Below are 22,990 nucleotides of genomic sequence, written 5' to 3'. Positions count from 1 at the left end.
TATTTTTCAAATTAAATTGTAGTGGTTGATTTGTATCTTATAAACATATGAAGTATGAAATTTATCATGGCCCGTAGATTTAAAAATCAGTATGCGGTTCTAAAAGGAAAATCATTTGTACTGTTTCATTGCTCATTCATTCACAGGGTAGACATAACGTGAGTCGTCAACCAACCTTAATGACATTTGGTTTGCTTACTGATTACCACTTGTGTCAAGTGCAATGCCGTTTTCTCTCACCTGAGTACATAATTGACGGAAACGACGCAATGAGGCCTCGAGGACCTCGAGTTGTGGACAATTGTTGCATAACTCTGCATCCAAACCCATCCGCCGTCACGCGCGAGGAATCGGAAGTACTTGGTGGTCACCTGGCCTTTGAACAACACTGTGGAACGAAAGAAAATGGGAATGATTATGCGAGAATTTGCTTGCACGCTTGGGACAAAAGGTACCGCTACCTTTTAGTATTGTACATCGTGGTATTGGTGCACTGACTGATACACGATGGTTCATTTTAGTATTGTGCGAGTACATCACGACGGCCGAAATGATAATTAAAGCCTTACAAAGTTGTTGTTCTGAGAATTTAATGCATGGCAAAAATATTCTAATACATTTAGGTTTTTGTCATGTCGCCAGCGTCTCCATGGTATCATATTAAAGGCTTTTTGGGCATATTAATTAGGATCACCCCTACAGATTAATGACGTATTAATATTGTGGATAAAAGTTACCCAGAGGCATCAAGTCCATGTTTAATAGTATTTCTCTTCTGATCGAGTACAACCAGAGATACGAGTATAGTATCGGATGGCATATCTAAATATAATACGGTATATCTACAATTATACATAACTAATAATAACAATCGATAAATTATTGATTAGATTTATTTATGATAAATTACACTCTGATTTATGGTATAAAGGATTTTAAAATATATAATGAATGCATTTTTCGTCATAAAATTTGCAGATGGCAAAATAATTTTATGCACTCATGTTTTTAATTAACTACGCAGTAGTTTTAGCACACCATGTTAGCAATCACAGGTGATAATTAACGATCTATTTGCTAAGGGAAAAGTCAAAGACATATCCTATTCAATCGTACATTTTAAAAATTTATTTCATATTTTGCATAATATTATTAAATTATATGCAATTTTATTAAATATCTTGGTGACTGAAATGTTTCAGACGGCTAACTAAGATTCGCCTGAGAATATTCATCATGGTCTTTTCCTGGCAATCTGTACTTATATACAAGCTGGACCGATATTTGATATTGATACTACCTCCATCAACTTTAGGAATATAGTATGTTCATAAACTTGGCCGAGAAAATTCCAATTCAGTGTTTATTAATTTCGGCAGTGTAATGCTCGACCATCGATGCCAGGTAATGCTCGACCATTTTATGATAATGCAAGAGTTGGCAGTGAAAATTCATCACATGTTATGATACAGGCAATTTATCGTATTTAATTTAAACAGATACCTACTTCGTCTCCCGGGGATAAACCCCTCATTTAATAGAAGATTTTTTATACGTATTCAGTATATGTACAATGTCCATATTTCCCAGGACATAATATGTAAATACTTTCATTACACTGGTAGGATTTCAGGTATGCGGTCAAATGAATTTGTCAACTTAAAGTGCTATGAACCCTACTTGTGTAATGGAATATTCGCATTTAGCTTAGTAAATTTTTTGTAGGATTGGTTTAGTTTTCAGTTGCCATTTTGTGAAACAAAATATAATCTGTAAAAAATGCGAGAAGCCATCTTGAAAAATAAATAATAATTTAAGAAGAATTGCAATTTGAACAAAAAATGGGGTCCCCGAGGAATTTCCGTTGACGCTCGTGAAACAATTTGTTCCATCATCCAGTTTAGCGTACACGTGGTCGAAAAATATATGCATTTCCTCCTGTTGAATCACGGTCGTCGTGAGTACCGCGCCGAAATAAACCAAATGATGAAAGTTACGTGACAAAACTCGATTGTGCTGCGTTTTCATCAGCAGGGCTACGTATTTTTTTTCAAAAGCAAAAATAGAGTTCTTTTATTTATCACTCTTGTTTACGTCCGGGAGCGAGCGTCTTCCAGTTGCCACTCGAGTCATCGACGTCCAAATGTGTCGGAATCGGGCGCAATCTGTCGTCCTTTGGTCGAGCATTATATCCCCCCAAATGGCTCGCAACGGCTTTCATGGAGGCAATAACGATGGTGAGGGCTCCCTGCGCCTTATCCCCTGGGGCAATGGGGCGCAGGCGTTCGGCCGAATAGGGGGTGGAGGCGGTCGTGTTCAGGGCGCCAAGGGGGCGCATGCGTCCCACTCCCCCGGCGCAGGCGCCACGTCTTCGTCCCGCGGACCGAGGCGCCATTGGTTAAAACTTGCGCGCGCTCTCCTCTTTCTCTCTCTCTCTCAAACCTCATCATCCCCACCCTCTTCTCTCGCCCCCGATGCCTTACTTCCACTCTCCTTCGTTCCCCTTCTACTTATCCCTCTCCCCGCACCCATCACGCTCTCATTCCTTCTCCTCCACCTCCCGTCCGCCCCCCCCCCACTTCCTCCGTCCCTCTTCCGGTCCCCCACCCACGCTTCCTTCCTCCCTCCGACACCCACGAAGTCGACGCAAGCCCCTCCTCCCTCCCCCTCTAACTACCTCACTGCCTTCCGCACCCTACAGAGGACCCCCGGCCCATCCCTCTCGAAGCGAACACCACCCCCCATCTCGCACCCCCCACCTCGCAACCCCCCCTCAACTACGGGGACACTTGGCAGTTCGCACGCTCATCCGGTAACAGGGTAAATGAAGGGAGGGTAGGGAGGTTTCGTAGGGATAGAGGGTGATCGGAAGGGGGTGTGGGGAGAGGGAGGAAGGAGGGGAGGCGCCCCTGGTCGGGCGTGGAGGTGGAATCGTGGGGGAGGTGTGGGGTGAAGGGGTAAGGCATAGGGAATGGTCGCGTGGAATAATGGGGACTGCGGGGGTGGCAGACGTCAAGCGGGGCAGGGCGGGAGGGTGGTGCGAGAGCGAGGGTGGGTAAGGGACCGCTTCCCTTATCACCCGCCACCAGCCTTATAAAGCCTCGCCCTTTCGACGGGTCGATGGATGAAGGGGGTGGTGGGTGTGTGGCAAGTCTCACGACGTGCGGGAGGGGATTCGGAACGGCAAGGGATGACGAGAAGGGGACATGAACCCCTGGAGTGGATTTCGGGGGATATTTTATTTTATTATTCTCGTCGTCGACGGAGTGCAAGGGGGGGCGCGAGGAAAGGCAGAGGGTGCGCGGTGGGAGATGGACTCCATCGCCGTCCGATCAAAAATTTCGCACGTTGGAGAGAGAGAGGGGGGAGGCGGAGTCTGCTCCTGGCGTGGATACATGCTTCTCCCTCTTCCTCTCTCTAGCTGGTTAAAAATGGCGACCGTGGATCCTGCTGAGAGGGGATGAGGTCGTTTGCGAGCACCGCTTGGCGAGACGTGAATTAGGCTCCAAATCGTTGGGTTACGACGGCGGTGGTCCCGGGAGCTGGAATCGTTCGACCGACGCATGCGCTCGACTCGTGAGAGGACCGGACGAGCAAGGAGTGCAATAACGTCACGCTTATTTTTTTTACTACACACTGTAAGTGCGAAGCTGGCCCAGAGAAGTTTAGCTGGCGTGTGCAAGCTTGCGAGCTCATATTGCTATATGAATTATTTTTTCTGCGCGCGCACTTCGCCAGCACTCTCGGAGGACGAATCTTCTTGCTGCGGTAACGTACATATCTTGTGTCGACACGAGGGAAGATGAAAGCACTCGAGGGAATGATAATCTAAATATATATTCATTCGGTCGCGGACGTAGCGGGTCGCTTTGAGCGTGAATGCAATCACCAAGCAAGACAATGTATATGTATGAGAATTTGGCGCAACTGTGACACACCAGCAATACTCTTACCCCTGCTGACACCGCGGGAGAAGTAAAGCAGTTATTTTTAAATAAAATGCATTATGCATTCCTAAGACACAAGCAAAGACCAAAAAAGCAAAAATTGAACTCATTGTATCCAAATTGGATGAATTGTTACTAATCAAAATTGGGTAAGGCACTTGGATTCAATGTTTTACGCAGGAACGACTGATAAAATGCGTGATAAATTCAAAATCAGTAATTTAATCCCTTTAAATATCTAGCATATATATATATATATATATATATATATATATATATATATATATATATATATATATATATCGAGTAGTCTAATTTAGAGCGTAGCATATCTCCAAAAATATCAATTTTAATTTTAAAGGTCTGACAGTCAAATAGATAGTTGGGCGTTGAATGTATATACAGATATCGCTTTTTAAATACGGATTTTCTCCTTTAAAAATGAGTTCCTATTGTAAAAGAAGAATTTTTTACATTCTAAAAACACCAGTTAGATTTTTAAAGTATTCGCAGAAAAAGATTTTTGGTGGAGACAATTCTATCGTATGCAAATGTCGTCAAATATGTTAAATCAATCAGCAACGAATTAGAAAGCTGACAAAGTCCGTCCAGTACTGTGTTAATAAATTTGTATATTTCAATTTCACAGTCTCATGTATATTTCTGTATACTGTATATTTGAATTTCGCGAAGGGGTCTCCATCCGACGTACAACCAAGACAAAGGAAATTTTTCACTAACAAAAGTCTGACGCGGTTTAATACTTTTCAGTAATTTTATCAGGTGTTATTATTCAGATATTGGCATTGAGGTTTTGGTTGAGGTTTACGAAAGGCTTTTATATTCATTTAAATAACCACAAGTGCAAATGCAAAAAAATAGTATGCACACTTTAAAAGTTCCATAATCTGCACAATTTCATGTACCCATGTGATATAATTCCTACGTAAATTCAAAAAAAGCACGCACCATACGTTGTTTAAACAAGCATAAAGCGTACGTAGATAGAAACAGAATCAAATTGCTTTAATGTTAATATTACTATTTGGTAATCTGTGCATCTAAAAGTAATTTGAAATTTATTCATCCAACACGATAGAAACCCTTACGTATAAGTTGATGGGCAGAAATGACAAAACTTAAAAACTATTTTGATAGAGAGCATTAATTAAGCATACTTTGGCGATATTCTTCCCATTCGCCTGCAGGGAAAAACTATCTGCCCAATTTTTTTTATGCTAGGCTCACAAATATCTTCTAGTATACTTGAAATGCCTCAACTTTTCAGTCAGTTGTGCCTGCCTCGTTTCACGACTTATGCATTTGATTTGATTAACAATAATTCCATCACATTCATGGATAATCCAAAGGAATTTGCTCTAAAAATTCCAAAAAAATTTTGTTCGAAGTTAAGATTACTTCGGTGGTTGAAACTTTAGCCAACGTTACTTCGGTTTTGCGAAACATTTCTCCAGAAAGTCGATCGAACTTACATGATATTAATTGCGCTTCTTCGTGACGTTTTAGCGCATCAGGCTCAATGCTATCTGCAGCCAAGGTAGTAGGTCACATAAAGCACAAACCGAGGCATCTCTTTTCTTTTGATGCTTATGAATCCTTAGAACCGTGTTCTCTGATTCTCGGATTTGTACATATCTAATTATATTTACCAGTTCTTTGATCTAACATCTAACAGGTTTTGGGATCTATGCATTTTTTAGGACGAAAATCATATATGAACTTGAGATCAAACTATTCATTTAAATTGATGAATTTCTAAAAGTATACATTCTATATAAAATATGTATTATATTTCTGATTAACTCTGATAATATACGGAACAAGTATTTTTATTCAAAAAGCTTTGTATGCACGAAAGCAAGAGTAGTTGAACATTAACGACTGTAATAAATCTAACACCGCTTCACAGTGTATTATTTTTTACTGATATTACTCTCCACTTTACTCTCTACGACCACTATGGACTCGACTATTTGTCCAAGAAAAAATATGATCTGGATGATATTGAAATGGGACATAGTGTGATGCGGTGAGGAAACTTGGTCGTTTTGAGAGGATGGCAGGTATACATCGGAGACTATTGAGGCGGGTGTGGAAAATGGAAAAAGTATAATAAGCAAAGAAGTACTGAGCATGTACAGGAAGAGGGCCGTTGGGAGAAATCTACATGTAAAGGAGGCAAGAAAAGAGGATGCAGAGCATTTTGATTGGCAATGGAATGTTGGAGAGTTCAATGGAGGGGGAGGATATTATGTAGGCGATGTCGGTGGAGGAAATGAGTGGAATTGCTGGACGAATTGAATGGATATATGTAGAAGGCATGCAGAGATGAAGGAGGTTTTAGTGTTGGTGTAACATTTTGTCGTGTTATGGGGTGAGGCTTAGAAATGTAGCGGTGTCCAATCCGTGTCCATCCAAATCATACCATAAACGGTAGACGACCATTAGTATTGAATATCCTTTTCGCAGGAATTGATAAATTGTCTGTTACCTTGCGTCCCATCAGCGTGCTTTGGAAGTTCAGAGTGAACTGACGGGATGTGAAAAAATGGGCGCTCAAACCAGGCCGTGGGTTTTCGAAACGAGGTAAGAGAAATGCTCCCGTGAAGCGCTATCGGTAACATCCACCTTCAGGATTGTTTTGAACCAAATAGTATGGTAGAACTTCAGGTCATGGTCACCACGACTGGGCGTTAGATGGCCAACAACGGAGAATCTTTATTTCTACCCCTTGACAGTCCACCTGAACCACTTAATATGGCTTCTTCGATCGCGGTAAAATATGCAGCTACACAACTGAAGAATGCAAATGATACTTCTAAACCACCGAATAAATATATGATCGGCAAGCATAGCAGAATCTCACAATATGAGTTACGCAGACGCTGAATCTGTCAAACCTTTTTCATCTCTCTGTCCTGCTACGATTTTGTTGCCATATTTATTCTGTCATTCGTCATGCGGTTAGTCAATATCATTGGACTCAATTTGGTGCCTACAATGTTGCTGTAGAATTGTACCTCCGTCCAACATGATGGAATATCTCCGTTCGGTTTGATCGGTATGGATGGAGTTTGTGGTGGCGTCTTTGCTTTTTGGTCAGTGATGTCGTGATATGATCACTGTAGAATCGAAAATACGCCGTATTCAAAACAATTACATTTCTTTATGTTTTTTTCTGCAAATATAGGGTGGGCAACATCCAGGTTATAAGGCGAATGACTTCTGGCAAAGTGTACCACAACCGTAAGTTTTGAAGGGAAGTTTACCGTCTTGAGTTATGGATGGATAAAATTAAAAAATGTTATTAACGTATTTGGTCAAATTTCTACGTCCTCACTTGATATCATCAGTCACTCACCGTGAAACGTCAAAAACGTTCCTTCATTTTATCCCCTCGAGGATATCTCAAAATATTTCCCCATGATACTCACGTGTGTGATGTGAATACCGCATGTGCATAATGTCACAGCCGTGGATATAATGGTACAGTGTTTTTTCAATGAGGTCCTGGGGCTCGTAACCAGTTAATTGCGCCACCCTTTGGAAGAAAGCAAAAGAAAGCGATGAGAGATTTTATAAGATAAGCAGGTTTATTACAAGGCATAGTTAACTGAGCAATGCCCACGAGTCTGAAGCCTTTGTGGTCCCAGCCGAAGTCAAGATTTCATCTTTACAGCACCCAATTGCTCACTCTTTGCTGTTAACTTGGATTGAAACGTTGCAAACACGGAGCCTCCTCCTCTGGTTGGCAGATGGAGTCACGAGGTTTAAATCCAATTAAGATTTCTGGTAGAGTTAATTTAATTTTCAAACAAATTAACAGGGGCACAACACAATAAATTACTGTTTTTTATTAATGCTCTGTATTTCTTGACTTCTTAGGAAATATTTACATTTAGTTACTTAGTTATAAACTGATTGTATGCATATAAAAGTGAAGAAGCATAATTGAATAAAACCTTTGCGATTTTACTAGGTGATTCAGTAAACATAATGCTGACGTCTGCCCCTATGATGAGGTCATTTTTATCAAAAAAATGATTGTTGAATTCAAAACGCTTTTCTAAGATCCTTTTCGCTGCCTTTTTTTTAGCTCGAACAGATTTGGATGAGATTCGCTGCAAACATTTTTATGCACGGATGAGAAACTTTCCAACCCTTAAAAAGTCACCACCCTCAGTCCAAAAAACAAAAATCCTTCTTTGCAAATTATATTTATTTTTGCTCGAGGAAAATTGTTCCCAGAGGCTAACGTTTTTCTCATTGTAATCAACATGGCTGATAACAGTGCTCGGTATCTTACGTCTTATCGTTGAGAATCAAACGGCATGTTGGTCCTGAAATCCAAATAAACACAAGCCTTGATAAAAATAACTTCGTCATGGTCATATTTGTGTGGAAGCAAGATAACTCTAGATAGTCTTAACACGGCTACAATAAGGCGAAAGAACGAACAAAATCACCAACGAATATTGCTCGTTGCAGACAGATTATTGACCACGGATGAAGATATTGATAAAAGGAGGCAATCGATGCTTTCCTCGTCCCACTAATCAATCAATCAACCGCGAGAATTCCTGTCACTTAGTGCCTCGTTAGTCCGCGCATCGTTCCGTCGCGCGTACCGAATTCTTTTAATACACAGTATGGTTTCTGATTCCCCCGTCGAAACAGCTAGAAAATTCCACAAGTTTCATCCGGCGAACTGTTTTCAAGACCCCGAGGAGGGTTCTGGGCCTTATCACCGGCGTCTGCATGTGGAAGCGTGCTAGATCTACAGGGAAAACTTTATTTTCTCGTAGCGATGGCAATCGCTACTGATATTTAGGAAGTTGTGAAGTCTAAATGCATGGTATTCGCTAGAAACGCTGAGTCGTAAAACTTTTACTCGTACTAGTATCACTTAACAACATCCTCGCAAGTGTGTCCTCCCGACTCAATCTAATCCACTAATAAGTAGCCCATCATCATTTTAAGGTTTAGATTCCCATATGAGTGTATAGTTTAACCATTTGTGGAGATAAGAAAGGATCAAATGTCCGAGGGTGAGCTCGTGCGAGAAAGGGAGAGTACCAGAATCGCGTGGGATCGCACACATCACCTTGAAGCTTTCACTTATCGTGGAATTAATTAATTCGACAGTAAGCAAGAGAGAAGTACAATCTCTCTGCATTCACTCTTTTAAGTGCAGCATTCTGAAAAGCTCTCAGTACTCAACCTTGATCTTTTTACAGTGTCGTAAGATACATCATGTTAGCATCTCTGGACACACACTAAATCAGAACATTTGAGACGTAAAAAAATTAATTATGTTCAGCAAGAATAGAAGCATGCTGAAGTACTGGTTCTGGTTACTCCTATTGGTTACGCATTGAGCTACAGTGATGAAACGAAATAGGTTGAAAAGTCCTCACTATGATTCACAGAATATAATAAAATTTTAAAGATCAGTCGTTAAGATTTTCTTGTAGTTCCATTGCACATTGCAATGGAAAAAATCTAAGGGAAAATATCGCGTGATCCAAATGAAAGAGTTCGAGGAATGTAGCAGTGCATCGCGCGTGGGAGGAAAGTGAAAATATTTCCATTAAACGATCGTGTGATCAATGGATCTTACCTTTCATGTTGGACCTAATATTACCATGCCGGCCCTGGTGGCGGCAGGGTAACGTCCTCGCCTACCAACCCAGGGGTCGCGGGTTCGATTCCCGCCTAGGTGGACTTTCCCATATCTAGGGCTTGGTTGTATGTGATTGTCTTCAATGAAATGTCTGTAATGTAAGGATTAGGTGGAAGAAGGAACTATAGGTCTCAACCTCGCCGAATTAAGTTGATAAATAAATAAACAATATTCATGATGCGTTATATTCCGCGCAAAAAGACTGACTTTCCGAGACTTAAACGGCCACTGGATCGCACGATAGGCGACGTGTCCCAAGTCCGAAATCTGGGCTAATAAAGTATTTGCAGTGATTCCCATCCATTTCAAATAATGCTGTAAAATGGCAGCTGCCACTTTAAACCGGCACCAGCCAAATGATAAATGCCGCAAAATGAAAGTTACTCTGCTGAACTGACATTCGCTTTGAATCTTCAGTGTCGTCCAGCTGATCGCCAGTATTAGTAGTTTTTAGGGGAGGGAACCGACAGCTGAGTTCATTTGCTCCAGTAGGGATGGATGGGAAAGGAGGAAGGGTGGAGAGAAAACCGGCGCTGGCCTACTATTAAGGAAAGGCACCAAGGGGTCCGCAACTTAACGCCCCATCCGAAGGGAAGGCGTGTTCACTCAAAGTGCCCTCCACAAAGCACCTCAAGTAGGAATCGGGACACGACTGAAAAATATCTGTCGCCTCTGGGATTCGAACCCGGGCCCTCTGGGTGTGAAGCCAGTAATTTAGCCTCCGCACCATCCCGAACCCCTGCTGATAGCTTGGACTGCATAGAGATCCAACGTTATTGTGATTGTACCTAAAAAATATCTTTAATTCGTAAATATGTTTAGCTTAAAATACAATTCAATACAACTATTTCAGAGCGTAAAAATCATTCGCCTTGACCGGAATTCGAACCCGGATTCCTCGATGTCCGGCCGAGTGCTTTAGCCTGTTAATCTATAGATCAAGGCGAATGATTTTTACCCTCTGCAATTGTTGCATTGAAATGCATATTAGCGGATGACTACGTTAACAGTTACTGTTACGGCATGCAATATCCAGCAGGTTTTGAAATTAAAATATAACTCAAGGCCTCCATGAACGCTTCAGGTGAATGCTGGCATCATGTCGTGGGTCTCGTTTAATATGTAAAGAGAATAATTACGTATCCGTCTATCCATCATGTGTATATTTTCCATGAGTTCATTTGTAGCAATGCACAATATTCATATTTGAATGATCTTTTTGGTCTCTTCAGGAAGAACACTGGTGCATAGGATATAATTTGCCCGAAGATAGCGTGAAACGTTTCCACGGGCAAGATTGTATCGAATAGATTCTGGCCAATTTTGTTGAGGGAGTTGATATTGTTTTCTCGGACAAGAACGGCATCAGCGAGACTCTCATGGGGAGCTGACCCTACTTTGTCCTTTACTTTGTCCATATTACTTAAAGCTTCTCCCATGGTGCATATTATAGTCAAAAATATCCCCCGGGGGCCCAATGAGTGGAGCTTCGGGACGTCATTCGGCGATAAGAGAACACACCCCTCCCCCCCTCACTTAGCGGTCCCGTCCCGAGGAGAAACCTGTGTGGGAAAGCATTCCTTGGGAATTTCAAGTTTCTCACGGCGCAATAATTATGACCGCCAAAAACTCCGCTCTTCCCTCCTGAGAAATACCCGACGCGGCAGGATTATTGCCTTTGTAATCGCCGGTTCTTGAGCGGATAAGGGAGGAAGAAAGAGAGTGTGTGTGTGTTAGTTTGGGGGAGAAATAGAGAAAGACCTGTCCCTCTCTCCTTGGTTAGCCGACTTGGGTGTACCGACCTACCCTTCACTCCCTGCAGTCCTCCTTGCATCTCTCCCTCTGTTCCTTCCGCGTTCTCCCTCCCCGTCGAGGGTCCCTCCTCCCGCCACCCTCTCCTAGCCACCCCTTGTCTTACTCACGCGTTATGACTTTCTTTCGGAGTCGTCGGCTCCCAGGGGCGGTGGGGTCGCATGGCACAAGAACCTTATTGCCCCCGCCCGCACTTTTAAGGAGCTTACGGGGGAGGGGCGAGGGGGTCACCCGCTCGTGAGAAAATTGCCGCCGCAGCTGGTACACCGGGCGGTCTGCTCACCGGGGTCCGCGAAATTTTTACAGCTCCCGAAAATGTATGCTACCGTGTGTATGAATGTCCTCGCTGGGAAATATCACCAGTGGGGTTCGCAATTTTTACCGACGACCGGGGTTGATCTTTTGGCGGGTTGAGGGATGAGACCTTAACGATTTCCGCCGTGGAACAAAACCAAACTTTTCATAATTTAAAAATATTTCTATTTTTGGGAAATGACGCCCTCTGAAATTAGAATTGTTTCTCTCACGAGTCGATGACATTTACACCCAGAGTGTATTTTTTTTCTTTAACAGTTACTAAACCTAAATACCATGCTCCGTAATAATCTTGATGTTTGTTAATGACGACGGTAATGAAAAGGAATTTCGTTCATGGGTATTTTTTCTCTCTTGATAAATAGAACCCACGATTAAAAAATCAACTAAAATGGAAATCATACAATTTCACGAAGTGAAGCCTGAAAGTGTAAAGTATACCCATGATTAACATTCAATTTCTGTAATCTGTCACTTTCGAGGAGGAACTTACAGCACATGCTAGGTATGCTTATATGTCGAAATAACTCATGACCTAAATTGCTACCAGTTCAAAAAGAAAATAAGTTCCTTTCAAACACTCCCGAATTATTAATGATCACATCTGTTGAATATTCCTCGAAAGTGAAATTCAATTTCGTTAACTACATTTTCAATCGTAAAAATGAAGTCAGCGTTCGACACATGGGTTTTTTCGAATCACAGGCAATATTTGATTTATAGAATTTCGTCTTCGTGCTATTTCACAAAGTTAAAGGTCGAAGAGAAGTAGGGTCGATTGATTGCCATGGTTCTGTCGTAAATCTAATAGAGTTTTATAACTGAATATACCCCTTTGAAAACAAAAAATAATAAAATAAATTCTCCAGATGGTAGCATATTCGATATGTTGCGTCGTCATCATCTAATCATTGAAATTGAGTAACGCTGTGTATTCACGGTGAGGGACGAGAGGGAGGCCCAGTCGCTTTTCTCGCCTAGGGCGTTAATACGTGCACTCGTGAAGGCAGCGGTCATTCTTTCGCTCGGGTGCTGGCGAGTTCGTTCGAGTTGGTGATCACATTTGAAGGCGGAAAATCGGTCGTCTGGATGAATTGGGGAATTTTTCATTCGAAGAGGAGGAGAGGAGAAAGAATTTCCTAATAGGAATATTATGAACCGAGTGCGCTCTCTAGCTTCAGCCAATTAACGGGACTTGGTCATAAATTAATAGGAGATCGACCATGTACTAGGAGAACAATGCCTTTTAATTTACTTCCTTGAAAGTTCTGCGTGTGAAAGCCATTCTAAAACGATCAGTTAAGTAGAACACGGGCTTTGCATCGGATGAGGTGTCTGCAGGCTCGGGTTTTGATTTCGTCATAGCATGGTGTGAACTACTAACGTTTTCGAGGTGTGAACGGACATGGGAATTCAATACGAAGTTACGTATGAATATATGAGCTTTAAAGGAACATTAAATACGAATTATATACATTTTTTTAAATATTGCTGTTGTGTGCTTGAAATGGGATTTTCCTACCTTCAAAATGAAATACACGAAAACTTTGTTTTAAAAGGAAAGTTACCAATTCTTCTTCAAAAAATATTCTTAACTATAAGTTAAGAATATTTTTTGTAGCTAATATATATGACAGAATATTCGAGGCATACGACTTATCACGACTGGAATTTAATGCGTTAAGTTCTCGTTGACGTTTTCCGGAATGTTATGTGGGCATAACTTTCGTTGAGAGAAAATTAATAGAACGACGGTGTAATCCATTCTTTTTCTCATGCTCACTCCATTACGGCATCAAAAGGGTGAAATTTAATAACAATCGCGTGGATATTGAATTGTAGCAAACCTTAGCCCATGCATTTCACTAATTACATCATGGAATCCTGGGAAGAGTGGCAAGATTTCCACGACCCGGGTCTACTGGTGGCATTGGTCGAACATTCAAAGACTGAATAATTAACTGTTCGAAGACAAGTTTTGCCTACGGATTAATGAGGTCAGCCGATATAAATCTCGGATAAGCAATTATGAAGTTGATACGTACTCATTTATTTCCTTAAAAGTTCTGATCCTTATGCGAGATGATATTCTTCTGTCCGATTAAGTAACTCCTTTTTCCACTGTCGATGAGATGGCCATTCTATCCTGGTACATCTGCGCATGTTCTTATCTTACGGAAGTGAAAGTTCGGACCGGGCATTTCATCTAAACTGTAACATAACTTTCAAGTTATTACCTCCCTACCAATTCGCGATCTCGCACTGTTTCCATTTCATAACTCTCTCGTCACCCTTCAATCATCAAATGAACCATAGCTTATAATATCTTTTGTGAGCTCTAGAGGGAGGATGAAGGAAGTATTCTTATAAACGTAGTCGGTGAGCGCGAACAGGATCATTTGGATAAACATTATTAAAAGTATATTAATTGCTTCGGACTGCTTATTTCTGAAAGAAGTTCAAGTTGCGACACCAATAATTTTCAATTCTTAAACCAGGCTTAGAAACGATAATAAAACGGGCATGACGAAGCAACGACCGATAAGGTACTATTCCTTCATTAATCTATCAAGGAGGATAACAAGGCTTTCCTTGACATTTCATCGTCAGCGCTATCAATCAATAGCCCATTCCTCAGATATCTCTACTCTCTCCCTCTCATCCCCATGCTGATTATCCGCGCCGAGAGAGGAGAGAGTGCCTAATTTTAGAGTCGAACCTTTCAACAGCTATCACTCACTCACCTCGCGTCCAGGAAAATGAGTTTGAGGTCCAGCGACGCCCTGAACATGAACATGTTGGAGTGCATTTTGATTTCGGTGATGGCGCTCGGGGGCAAGGAGTGGCCGACAGCCACTAGGCCCACGTTCTGGAAGCAGCCCGCTCCTCCCGTCCCGTCGTACCCCGCCCCCACCACTGCCTCCAGGGGCCCTCCCAGCTGCTTAACTTTCAAGTAACCGCTGCAGTGGATTACCTAGGAGAGAGAGAGTAGGTGATACAGTTTCTGTCAATTCCGTTCAATCGTCTCGAGTACACAAGTAAATAAATCATCACATTGTCGTCACAGTTGTGGTAGACTACTAGTATTAGTCGTTCATGCATTTGGACATATTTTAGAGGAAAAGGGATATAGTAATGGATACATTACGAGATAAATTGCGTTGGCGAAAGTGGAATTTGCTAGAAGAGGAGAATTGAATAAGGATACACTAAGGAAAGATATGAAAGCGAATTAGTAAATACTTTAATATGGAGCATAATGATTCCTGAATGTAAGATCCGGCCTTTGGGGCAAGAGGATGGTCGTAGATTGGTGGCTATTGAGATGTGGGTGTGGCGAAGAATGGAGAAAATAAGTTGGACCGAGAAAATACAAATGCCGATGTTTTAAATAGGGTTGGAAGGAGAGGAAAAATATATGAAGAAATATTTTAAAAGTCAAGGAAGTGGCTGGAGGAAATATTGAAATGTAGTGATATTCTGAAGACCATAATAGAAGGGAGAAAATTTGGCAAATGGGGTAGGGGAAAAAAGAGAATAGCAGGAGGCAGGCAGAAGGTGCGAAGAAATGAAGATGGAATTTAACACAGGAAAAAGAAAGAAGTTCTGTCAATACTTAAATGTAAATAGCCGTTAGGGACCGTATTGGCCTCCATATTGGAAGGAGACCACGACAGCTGAAATCATTTGTGCTAATATGGTTGGTAATTCAGTAATGGCCGGATTTTCAGGGAATGGGGAATGGTGGAGAGAAAATCTGTGTCAGAATTAGCCTACTCTTGATAAAAGGCGCCAAGGGGTCCATAATTTGACGAGCCCCATCCGACGGGGACGGTGCACTCCACTCAACTTGAAGTGCTCTCCACGTAGCACTTACAAGTCGGAATCGGGATACAAATGGAAAATTCCGCCACCACCGGAATTTGAGCAAGGGCCCTCGGGGTTGGAAGCCAGTACAAAAATTACCAAACATCACCACTCTCCCCTACATCGTCATATTTTCATCTTAATTTTCTATGCAAAAAGAATGTTACGAATCAAAAGTTATTCTCGCGGGTGAAATTTCGTTCGTACTCCGGTGAGATCACTAAAATTTCTCTAGGTTATTTCGATATTGGATATCGCTGCAATTGGTTAATATCACATCTTTCCCAAAATCCTTTTCGAACTCACTAAATCAATCAGTTCGCCAGTTATGGGAATCTGAATGAGGAAAACTGATTGTCGTCTGAACCTACATTTTCGAATTGAAAACTCAAACGGCAGAACTGGAAAACCTGGTCGAAAGTGGTCCTGTCTCTTTCTCAATCATTTATCGCTGGCAATAAAAACATTGACTACTCTATTAAAGTAGGAAATTGATCTAATTTTGGCAGTTATTTAATTCAGACTACTCACTCATTGTCGAGTGATCTCCAAGACACTTTCGCCTTAAAGTTGTGTTGCTTCAATTGCTGCAGTGATTGCTGCAGTTGTGCTGCTGAATAAAAGGTAGCAAATCAAAATCCCAAGCAATACCCTTGGTCAGCTCCACCCAAAATTCAAGTGGCGTGATTTTCTCTCCAATGAAGCTTAAGAGCGCAGGGAAAGGAACCACCCCCTCCCCCATCTTGCATTTGTGAATTTCAGACGCTGCGTTCTTGCTGAGTTCTGCCCTCACCTATCACAACCAACTCATGAGTTGAAAACTGCATTACTCTAATATGATGATGATGTTGTAATTTATCTTTAACACATCTGCTTCAATTACGTACTCATAGAGTCATACAAAACAATGTAAATACCTATAATTTCAATTAATTTAAGCTGGCTAAGGCTGAAATTTCTTTATGTTAAACTATTGACGACCTTCCGTTTGGTCATTCTGTTCATAGCATTTGACTGTTGCGTTTTGGAAGATTCAATATCACTCAAAATGATTGGCATTGAATGCAGAATTAAATTATTATTTACATACACATTAATTATATCGATCTATATGGTCTCCGTTGTCATGCGATGCACACTTGTTATGTTACCTATTGGATTCTTGTTTTCATGAAAATTAAAATTGAAAACTATTATTACTCGTGGGATGACAAAGCGTTAAAAGAGAGGAACAGGGGGAAACAAAGGGTAAAAAACAAACAAAGGGCCCGGGGTCAGAAATTTTGCACAAAGAATCTTTCAACCTAAATCTAATCGTTGAGACTCGGCGCGAGCGGTTCCTTTTCTTCGGAGAGTGTTTTCCGAGCCGTGCCATTTCATTTGATTTCGTTCCCAGCCCAACCCGTCCTCCCCCTCCCTCCCAATTCTCAGAGCCTCAGCTTTCTCCCGCAACTTCCACGCTCTTCCCCCGGAGCGATCCGTCATCCACCCTCTCCCCCCCACTCACCCCCCACCCCCTACCACCTTCCGTCCCCTCCTTTTCCCATCCATCGACGGCACGGCTGTTGAATTCCGCGAACGCAGAGGTGTTCGACGTTCGAACACAACAACGAAATCCGCATTGGGCGAGGTAAGGGTTTGCTTTTCTCTCCAGAGCGAGAGCGAGAAACTATTCCTTCCCTCCCCCGCCCTCTCGCCCCCTCCCTTCTCATTTTCGGCGTCACAATGCGCGACGTGACGCGGAGCGCACGCACCCCGGACCCCTCCCCTCCCCATCCCCCTTCCCCCTCCGGACGCCTCCACCTTTCTCATGCATCAAAGAACGGAAGTGGACAGGATTAAGAGAGCTCGCTTTCGGTGAACGAGAAGCCACTTGAAGGATTGCGGGCCACTTAGCAATCAACCATCCATCCTTCTTTCTCTGCCTCCTTCCTTCTCTCTTTCGGCCCCGGCGTTGTGAGGGAGTCCAGGCCTCTCCCCAGTGCTGCCCTTACCTACGTTCCCTATACTTATGTATATATATATATATATATATATATATATATATATATATATATATTATATATATATTATATATATATATTATATATATATACACACACATCCCTACCCGAAGAAAGAGAACATATATATTTATTTATTTTCGCACATCCCCTCTCTTCCGTCTTCTTCTTGTCCTGGGAGACACCTCTTCTCCAACCTCCCCCCAAATAGTTCCCTCGTGTACTCTCACCTCTCATCTCCCCGTCATCCCATCTCCACCAAAAGACATTGCGGACACGCCCTTCGTCGACTGCCCCTCCCCCCACTCACCCTTCCCCACGGGGCTTCTACTGCTCCACCTCCCGCCCTCTCTCTACCCCCCTCCCACGAGGGGGTCAGGAGGAGATACGTCCTCGTGGGTGAGACCGCTCTTGCGTTTACGACCCGTGAGTGCGCACCGCAAAGCGTCGCCGAAGAATTCGATTGTGGAGTCACGTTCGGGCGTTTCCCACAGGTGAGCGACGCAGGGGAATATGGGTTTTTGGAGTGGGAAAGAATTGGGGGGAGAGAGGAAGGAAGAGAGAGTGTGTGTGTGGGGGGGTTGGCTGGTGGAGGCGGATAGGGCAGCGGATGAGTGGTGTGGAGGTTGCGATGGGGGTGGAGGATAAACGGAGGAAGGGAAAGGAACGCACGATGAAGGAGGACGGAAGGGGAGGAGCGGAGTCGACTTGAGGAAGAGGAGGAAAACGCAAGTTAAGGAAATAGAATATGGAGGAAGGCGGGTAAGAAGGAAAGACTCGAGCAGTATGAGAGGGAGAAATGAGAAAGAACGGAACTGAGTCGAGTAGAGGACAGGTTCAAAAGAACCGGAAGCTTGGAAAACCTGAAGGAGTAATATAGACACTCGTATCAATTACAAGTGTGGACTTAATTTTTCGATAACTTCTCACCTGAAAACAACACTGTTTTCTGTACCTACTACATTGCAACCGTCAATCCATTTCAGTTTACTGTTTATAACAATTTATTGATTACGCAGACTAGACTTGACTTGAGGGAGAGGTGGGGAACGCAAGTGAAGGAAATAGAATTTGGAAAAGAAGAGAGAATCGAGGAAATCGAGGAGAAACTGGAGGGAGAAGGGACGAAAATGAGTTTCCCAGAAAGGAATTTTTTTACGAGAATGGTTTCGCTTTGGTGATATCAGGATTAGATAGTGACCTTTGATTTTTCCCCTCCGTCGCATCTAATTAATCGCAGTACCCAGGCACAAGATGGGACTAGAACCCCAGGCCTTTGAATTGGCAGGGGTGCAGGTTATCCTCTGGGGCGAGGACGAAAGAGGAAGAGGAAATGGAGAGGAGGATTGGGCGGGGGAGAAGTGAGCGGCGAAGAAGATCCCGGGACAGAGGTTGAGAGAGAGAGAGGGAGCGAAGAAAGTGGTTCGGTGAGAGGGATGGGTGCATCGAGTGATGTTGGCCACCCGCCCGCGAGTGGGGTGAGACGACCCACGACCACTCTGGGACACCCCTTCCCCGTCCCTTCTCCCCCTGCCTCCCCAGAACCCAAAGCACACGCCTCCCACTCCGCGGAGCACTCCCCTATCTCTCCTCACCTCTCCCCGAATCCGCTACCTCCCCCCATCGCCCCGTGGGTCGTGATCGGGCATAACTCGGGAGAGCGGCGCAGCTCGCCTTTTGTCCTACGACACGCAGAAGAGCAACGAGGGTGGTGGGGTGGGTGAAAGGGAGGCCTGAAATGGGGGGAGGAAGAGGAGTGAGGTGGACTACCCTGGATGTTTTGGGGGTGGTGGTTGAAGAGGAGCATCGCCGGCCCGCATACATTACGGGGCTCAAAAGTGGGAGGGAGGGAAGGGAGAAGGATATGGGTGAGAGGAGGATGGAGGGAGGGTGGCTTGTCCTGCTTTACGCCTCCCAACCTCCTCTTTTCCTCTAACCCCACCCCCTCCAGCCGTCACACACTTTAATTGCCATCTAGGGGAGGGCTCCGTGGGTGGGGATTGGCCGCCCGTAAGGGAGGGAAGGGGAAAGGGAAAAAAAAGGGTTTTATTGCACCTTTTGGGTGGTGCGTGGGTTCGGTGCGGGGTCGCGGGGGCGGAGTAAGGGGGGGGATGCGAGGAGGGGGGGCGGGAGGATTTGACCGTTGTGTGCCCGTTGAGGGAGGGGACCGACGTGGGAGGGGTATGACGCTCGGGGTGGATGGATTACGTTTTATTTGAGTGAAAGGACACAGGCCGGACAATATGGCCACTTACAAACGCGCCTAAGAGTGTTTCCTGCTTTTCACGCCATTGAAAGCTTCAGTGTTCCTCTTGATGAATGGGGATTCCTTCCCCATGGAAACGAATATTTTACCGGGACAGGATTATTTACGGAAAAGGGATTGGTGTAAGTCATGACTTTTCGAGAATCCTGTTTGAGAACGCTAGGTGACTTTACGTCGCCGTTGTAACGGCAGAATTCAACAACGAGGCATGCATGTGCATATCCCTGTGAATCTTCTCAGTGCCTCCGCCTCCGATGTAAATAGAACACTGTCCATTAAGATCTTCAGAATAATAAGGCATACAATGTTAACAATATTTGTAAGAATTATGTAATACCTTCAAAAATCACTGATTTCTCCTATTGAAACCAATGGGCTACACTATACATACATTCATTAGGAGGATGTCCCGAAACCCATCGGAAAAAATGTTTTTATTTCAAAGTCAATATCATTTTACATAATCAAAGATTCGAGAAAATTTCTGTCATTCAAATGTATGTACAAACTCTTTAGAAAAGGATGCTCTACCTACATCTACACCTAGCTCATCGGCTGGATGATGTAATACAGAATATATCAATAGGGCCATTTAAGTTCTATTTACGTATACTAGTATAGTAGTATAAGGCTGTTCAAGCTAAGAACGCTGCTCAGCGGCTACGCAGATATATGATAAACTTTGATGAAAAACTTAGCTGAGTAGATTCGGAAAATGGCAATATGCCCGTTGAAACGTAGATTCGATATATACATATATATATATATATATATATATATATATATATATATATATATGTATATGTATATATATATATATGTATATGTATATATCGAATCTACGTTTCAACGGGCATATTGCCATTTTCCTTTCTTGGTGTTCCTATGATTTAAAAATCTACATCTGTGTTTTATATACTTTTGTGCGTCACCGAAGAGCGTTCCATTTCCAAGTTTATACATATAAATATACATAAACTTGGAAATTTCCAAGTTTTTATATACATATATGTATTTATTTATATATATTATCATTCAAGATATACATGTATATATGAATATATATGCATATATCTTTAAGGAAAGTCTCAAGAATGTGTATTATTATTTTACCGGAGAAGGGAGATTGCGCTAGACAACAAAAACAGAGAAACATATACAAATGAAACGCACATGTATTCCAAATTTTCGGTAGCCAAACCGATTTTTACATTTTCGGTGGCGTGGCACCTTATTTCTCAAGAAAAAGGTGGTTTGGCCACCGGAAATTCGGAATACGTGTTAGTTTCATTTCTATGTGTTTACCTGTGTTTTTGTTTGCTAACACTATCTCGCTTCTCCGTTTAAAATATTATTCTCATCCGTGAGACTTTCCTTCAAGGTATATACATTTATATGTCCTGTACCATTGATAAGAACACAAGGAATCGAGTCATGGGGTTAAGCCTACCGAGATTGGTATCAAAACGTGCTCTAAGAGATGTCATTTATTCCTATGTCAGAGATCCTGAAATCTTAAGCATAAACTAAAACGAGAGATTCAATTTGCAGGAGACATGAAATTCTCTGCATGCTGTATAATGGTGCTGTCTTCTCACCTTGTATCCCCCCGTCGTGAGACCTGCGTTCCTCTTGGCCAGCACACACTTCATTCGCAGAAAGAACGCCCTCTCGACTTCAAATTCTGAAAGGAAATAAAAGGTTTTACATCACAGTAGGAGAGTGACAGTCGAAATAATTACTTTAGGATAAAATTAGTGAACGAGCTTGGGAGAATCACGGTGATTGTTTGAAGTGATGAGTAGAGTTGAGTGTTGTAAAGAGGGATCAGTTCATGTGCTCTTGGGCATTTCGAATGTACTTACTTGACATTAAACGGAGGTAATTTTGCTGATCACCACCCAAAACTTTGAGTATAGGCGTTCGTTTAAACTTACTCGTATGCCAACTAACCTTAAAAGTTATAGGTTGGATTGAAATAGGTACAGGAAAGAACAATTTTAATTTCGATGAATATTTTACTTTCGCGACCCAGGCTTCGTCGAGAAATCATCTTCATGTCTTGTAGGGTCAAAAAAGTCGAATTCTGGGTCTTATAAATTATGAGCGTTATCTTATTACCTTTTCCAATATGTAAAATTTTCACTGGATGAAGCCTGCGGCTGTACGATTTATAAGTTGCATGCTGAATGAGTATTGACTTGACAGAGGTCGCATACACTTCGAAGTTCGTCTCTAAGATGATGCATTTTTAAGATTTTAATTGCAGCAATACAACTGAATCCGCATATGAACCTACAAATATTATAACATTTTCTGTACTTGCAAACAGTAAAATCATAGTCCAACTGATATATCTATACGCCGCAGTTGATTTAAATTTTGTTGTTCTCTCGTTCGTCAGCTTAATAAGCTTTTTGCTATTTCTGATGTAATTCTAAATTCTCTGGAAAAGAAAAAACAATTTCATTCTTTCGATCTTTATTTCTTTACCAGCACCTATGATTTTAATACTATTTAGTTTATTATAGATATTTAAATTTTTCCAAAAAATATATGATGGCAAAATTAAGCAATTGTTTCTTTGTACTAAATTTAGGACTTTTATGGCATCCATTAAAATATGAATTCCAAGAACATTATTTTTTAAATGATCAATATACGCTACGAGTTTTTGCTTGGAGCTAGGCTTGTATCCGAAGTCCTATAAAGTTGAAAGAATTTAGTAATTCATCTGGAAATCAAGATCTTAGACACATTATAGGTGCAGGCAAGATTATTATTTTTTTCAAGGTTTAAGGAAAAATTGGGAGTTGTTCTTATGCAGTGACTTTGAAAATGTATTATTACCCTCATCGTTCAACGTTGGGAGGGATCATGTTAATAAAATTAAATACATTAAGTGTAGAAAAGATAGATTTGAGACGCCATTTTTTCCACGAACGATAAGGGATCAGAGTAACATTTTCCGACCACGGGAGGGGTCATATTCGGGTCAAAATTAGTCTGGTGTGTACATATTCACCCCTGCCACACACCCTAGCGGTGGCTCGCAGGAAACTTAAATATCTAAAAA

The 22,990-nt window shown here is 42.2% G+C and overlaps 1 protein-coding gene across 1 annotated transcript in view; it reads right to left on the bottom strand.

Annotated features, from left to right (window-relative positions):
- The window catches only part of LOC139686297 (protein single-minded-like), a 55,499-nt gene that overhangs the window by 2,354 nt on the left and 30,155 nt on the right, over positions 1-22,990 (bottom strand). Inside the window, exons 5-8 of the mRNA XM_071583694.1 lie at positions 21,513-21,598; positions 14,523-14,752; positions 7,403-7,509; positions 241-388 (exon numbers count right to left, since the gene is read on the bottom strand). Of these exons, the coding sequence (XP_071439795.1) occupies positions 241-388; positions 7,403-7,509; positions 14,523-14,752; positions 21,513-21,598 (571 nt within the window). The remainder of the gene's footprint in view (positions 1-240; positions 389-7,402; positions 7,510-14,522; positions 14,753-21,512; positions 21,599-22,990) is intronic.

The sequence above is a fragment of the Hetaerina americana genome, unplaced genomic scaffold (genome assembly GCF_022747635.1).
Source record: "Hetaerina americana unplaced genomic scaffold, ioHetAmer1.1.p SCAF_1, whole genome shotgun sequence".
Taxonomy (NCBI): Eukaryota; Metazoa; Arthropoda; class Insecta; order Odonata; family Calopterygidae; genus Hetaerina; species Hetaerina americana.
Note: the sequence above shows the minus strand (reverse complement) of the source record. Positions and strands in the feature narration are given on the sequence as shown.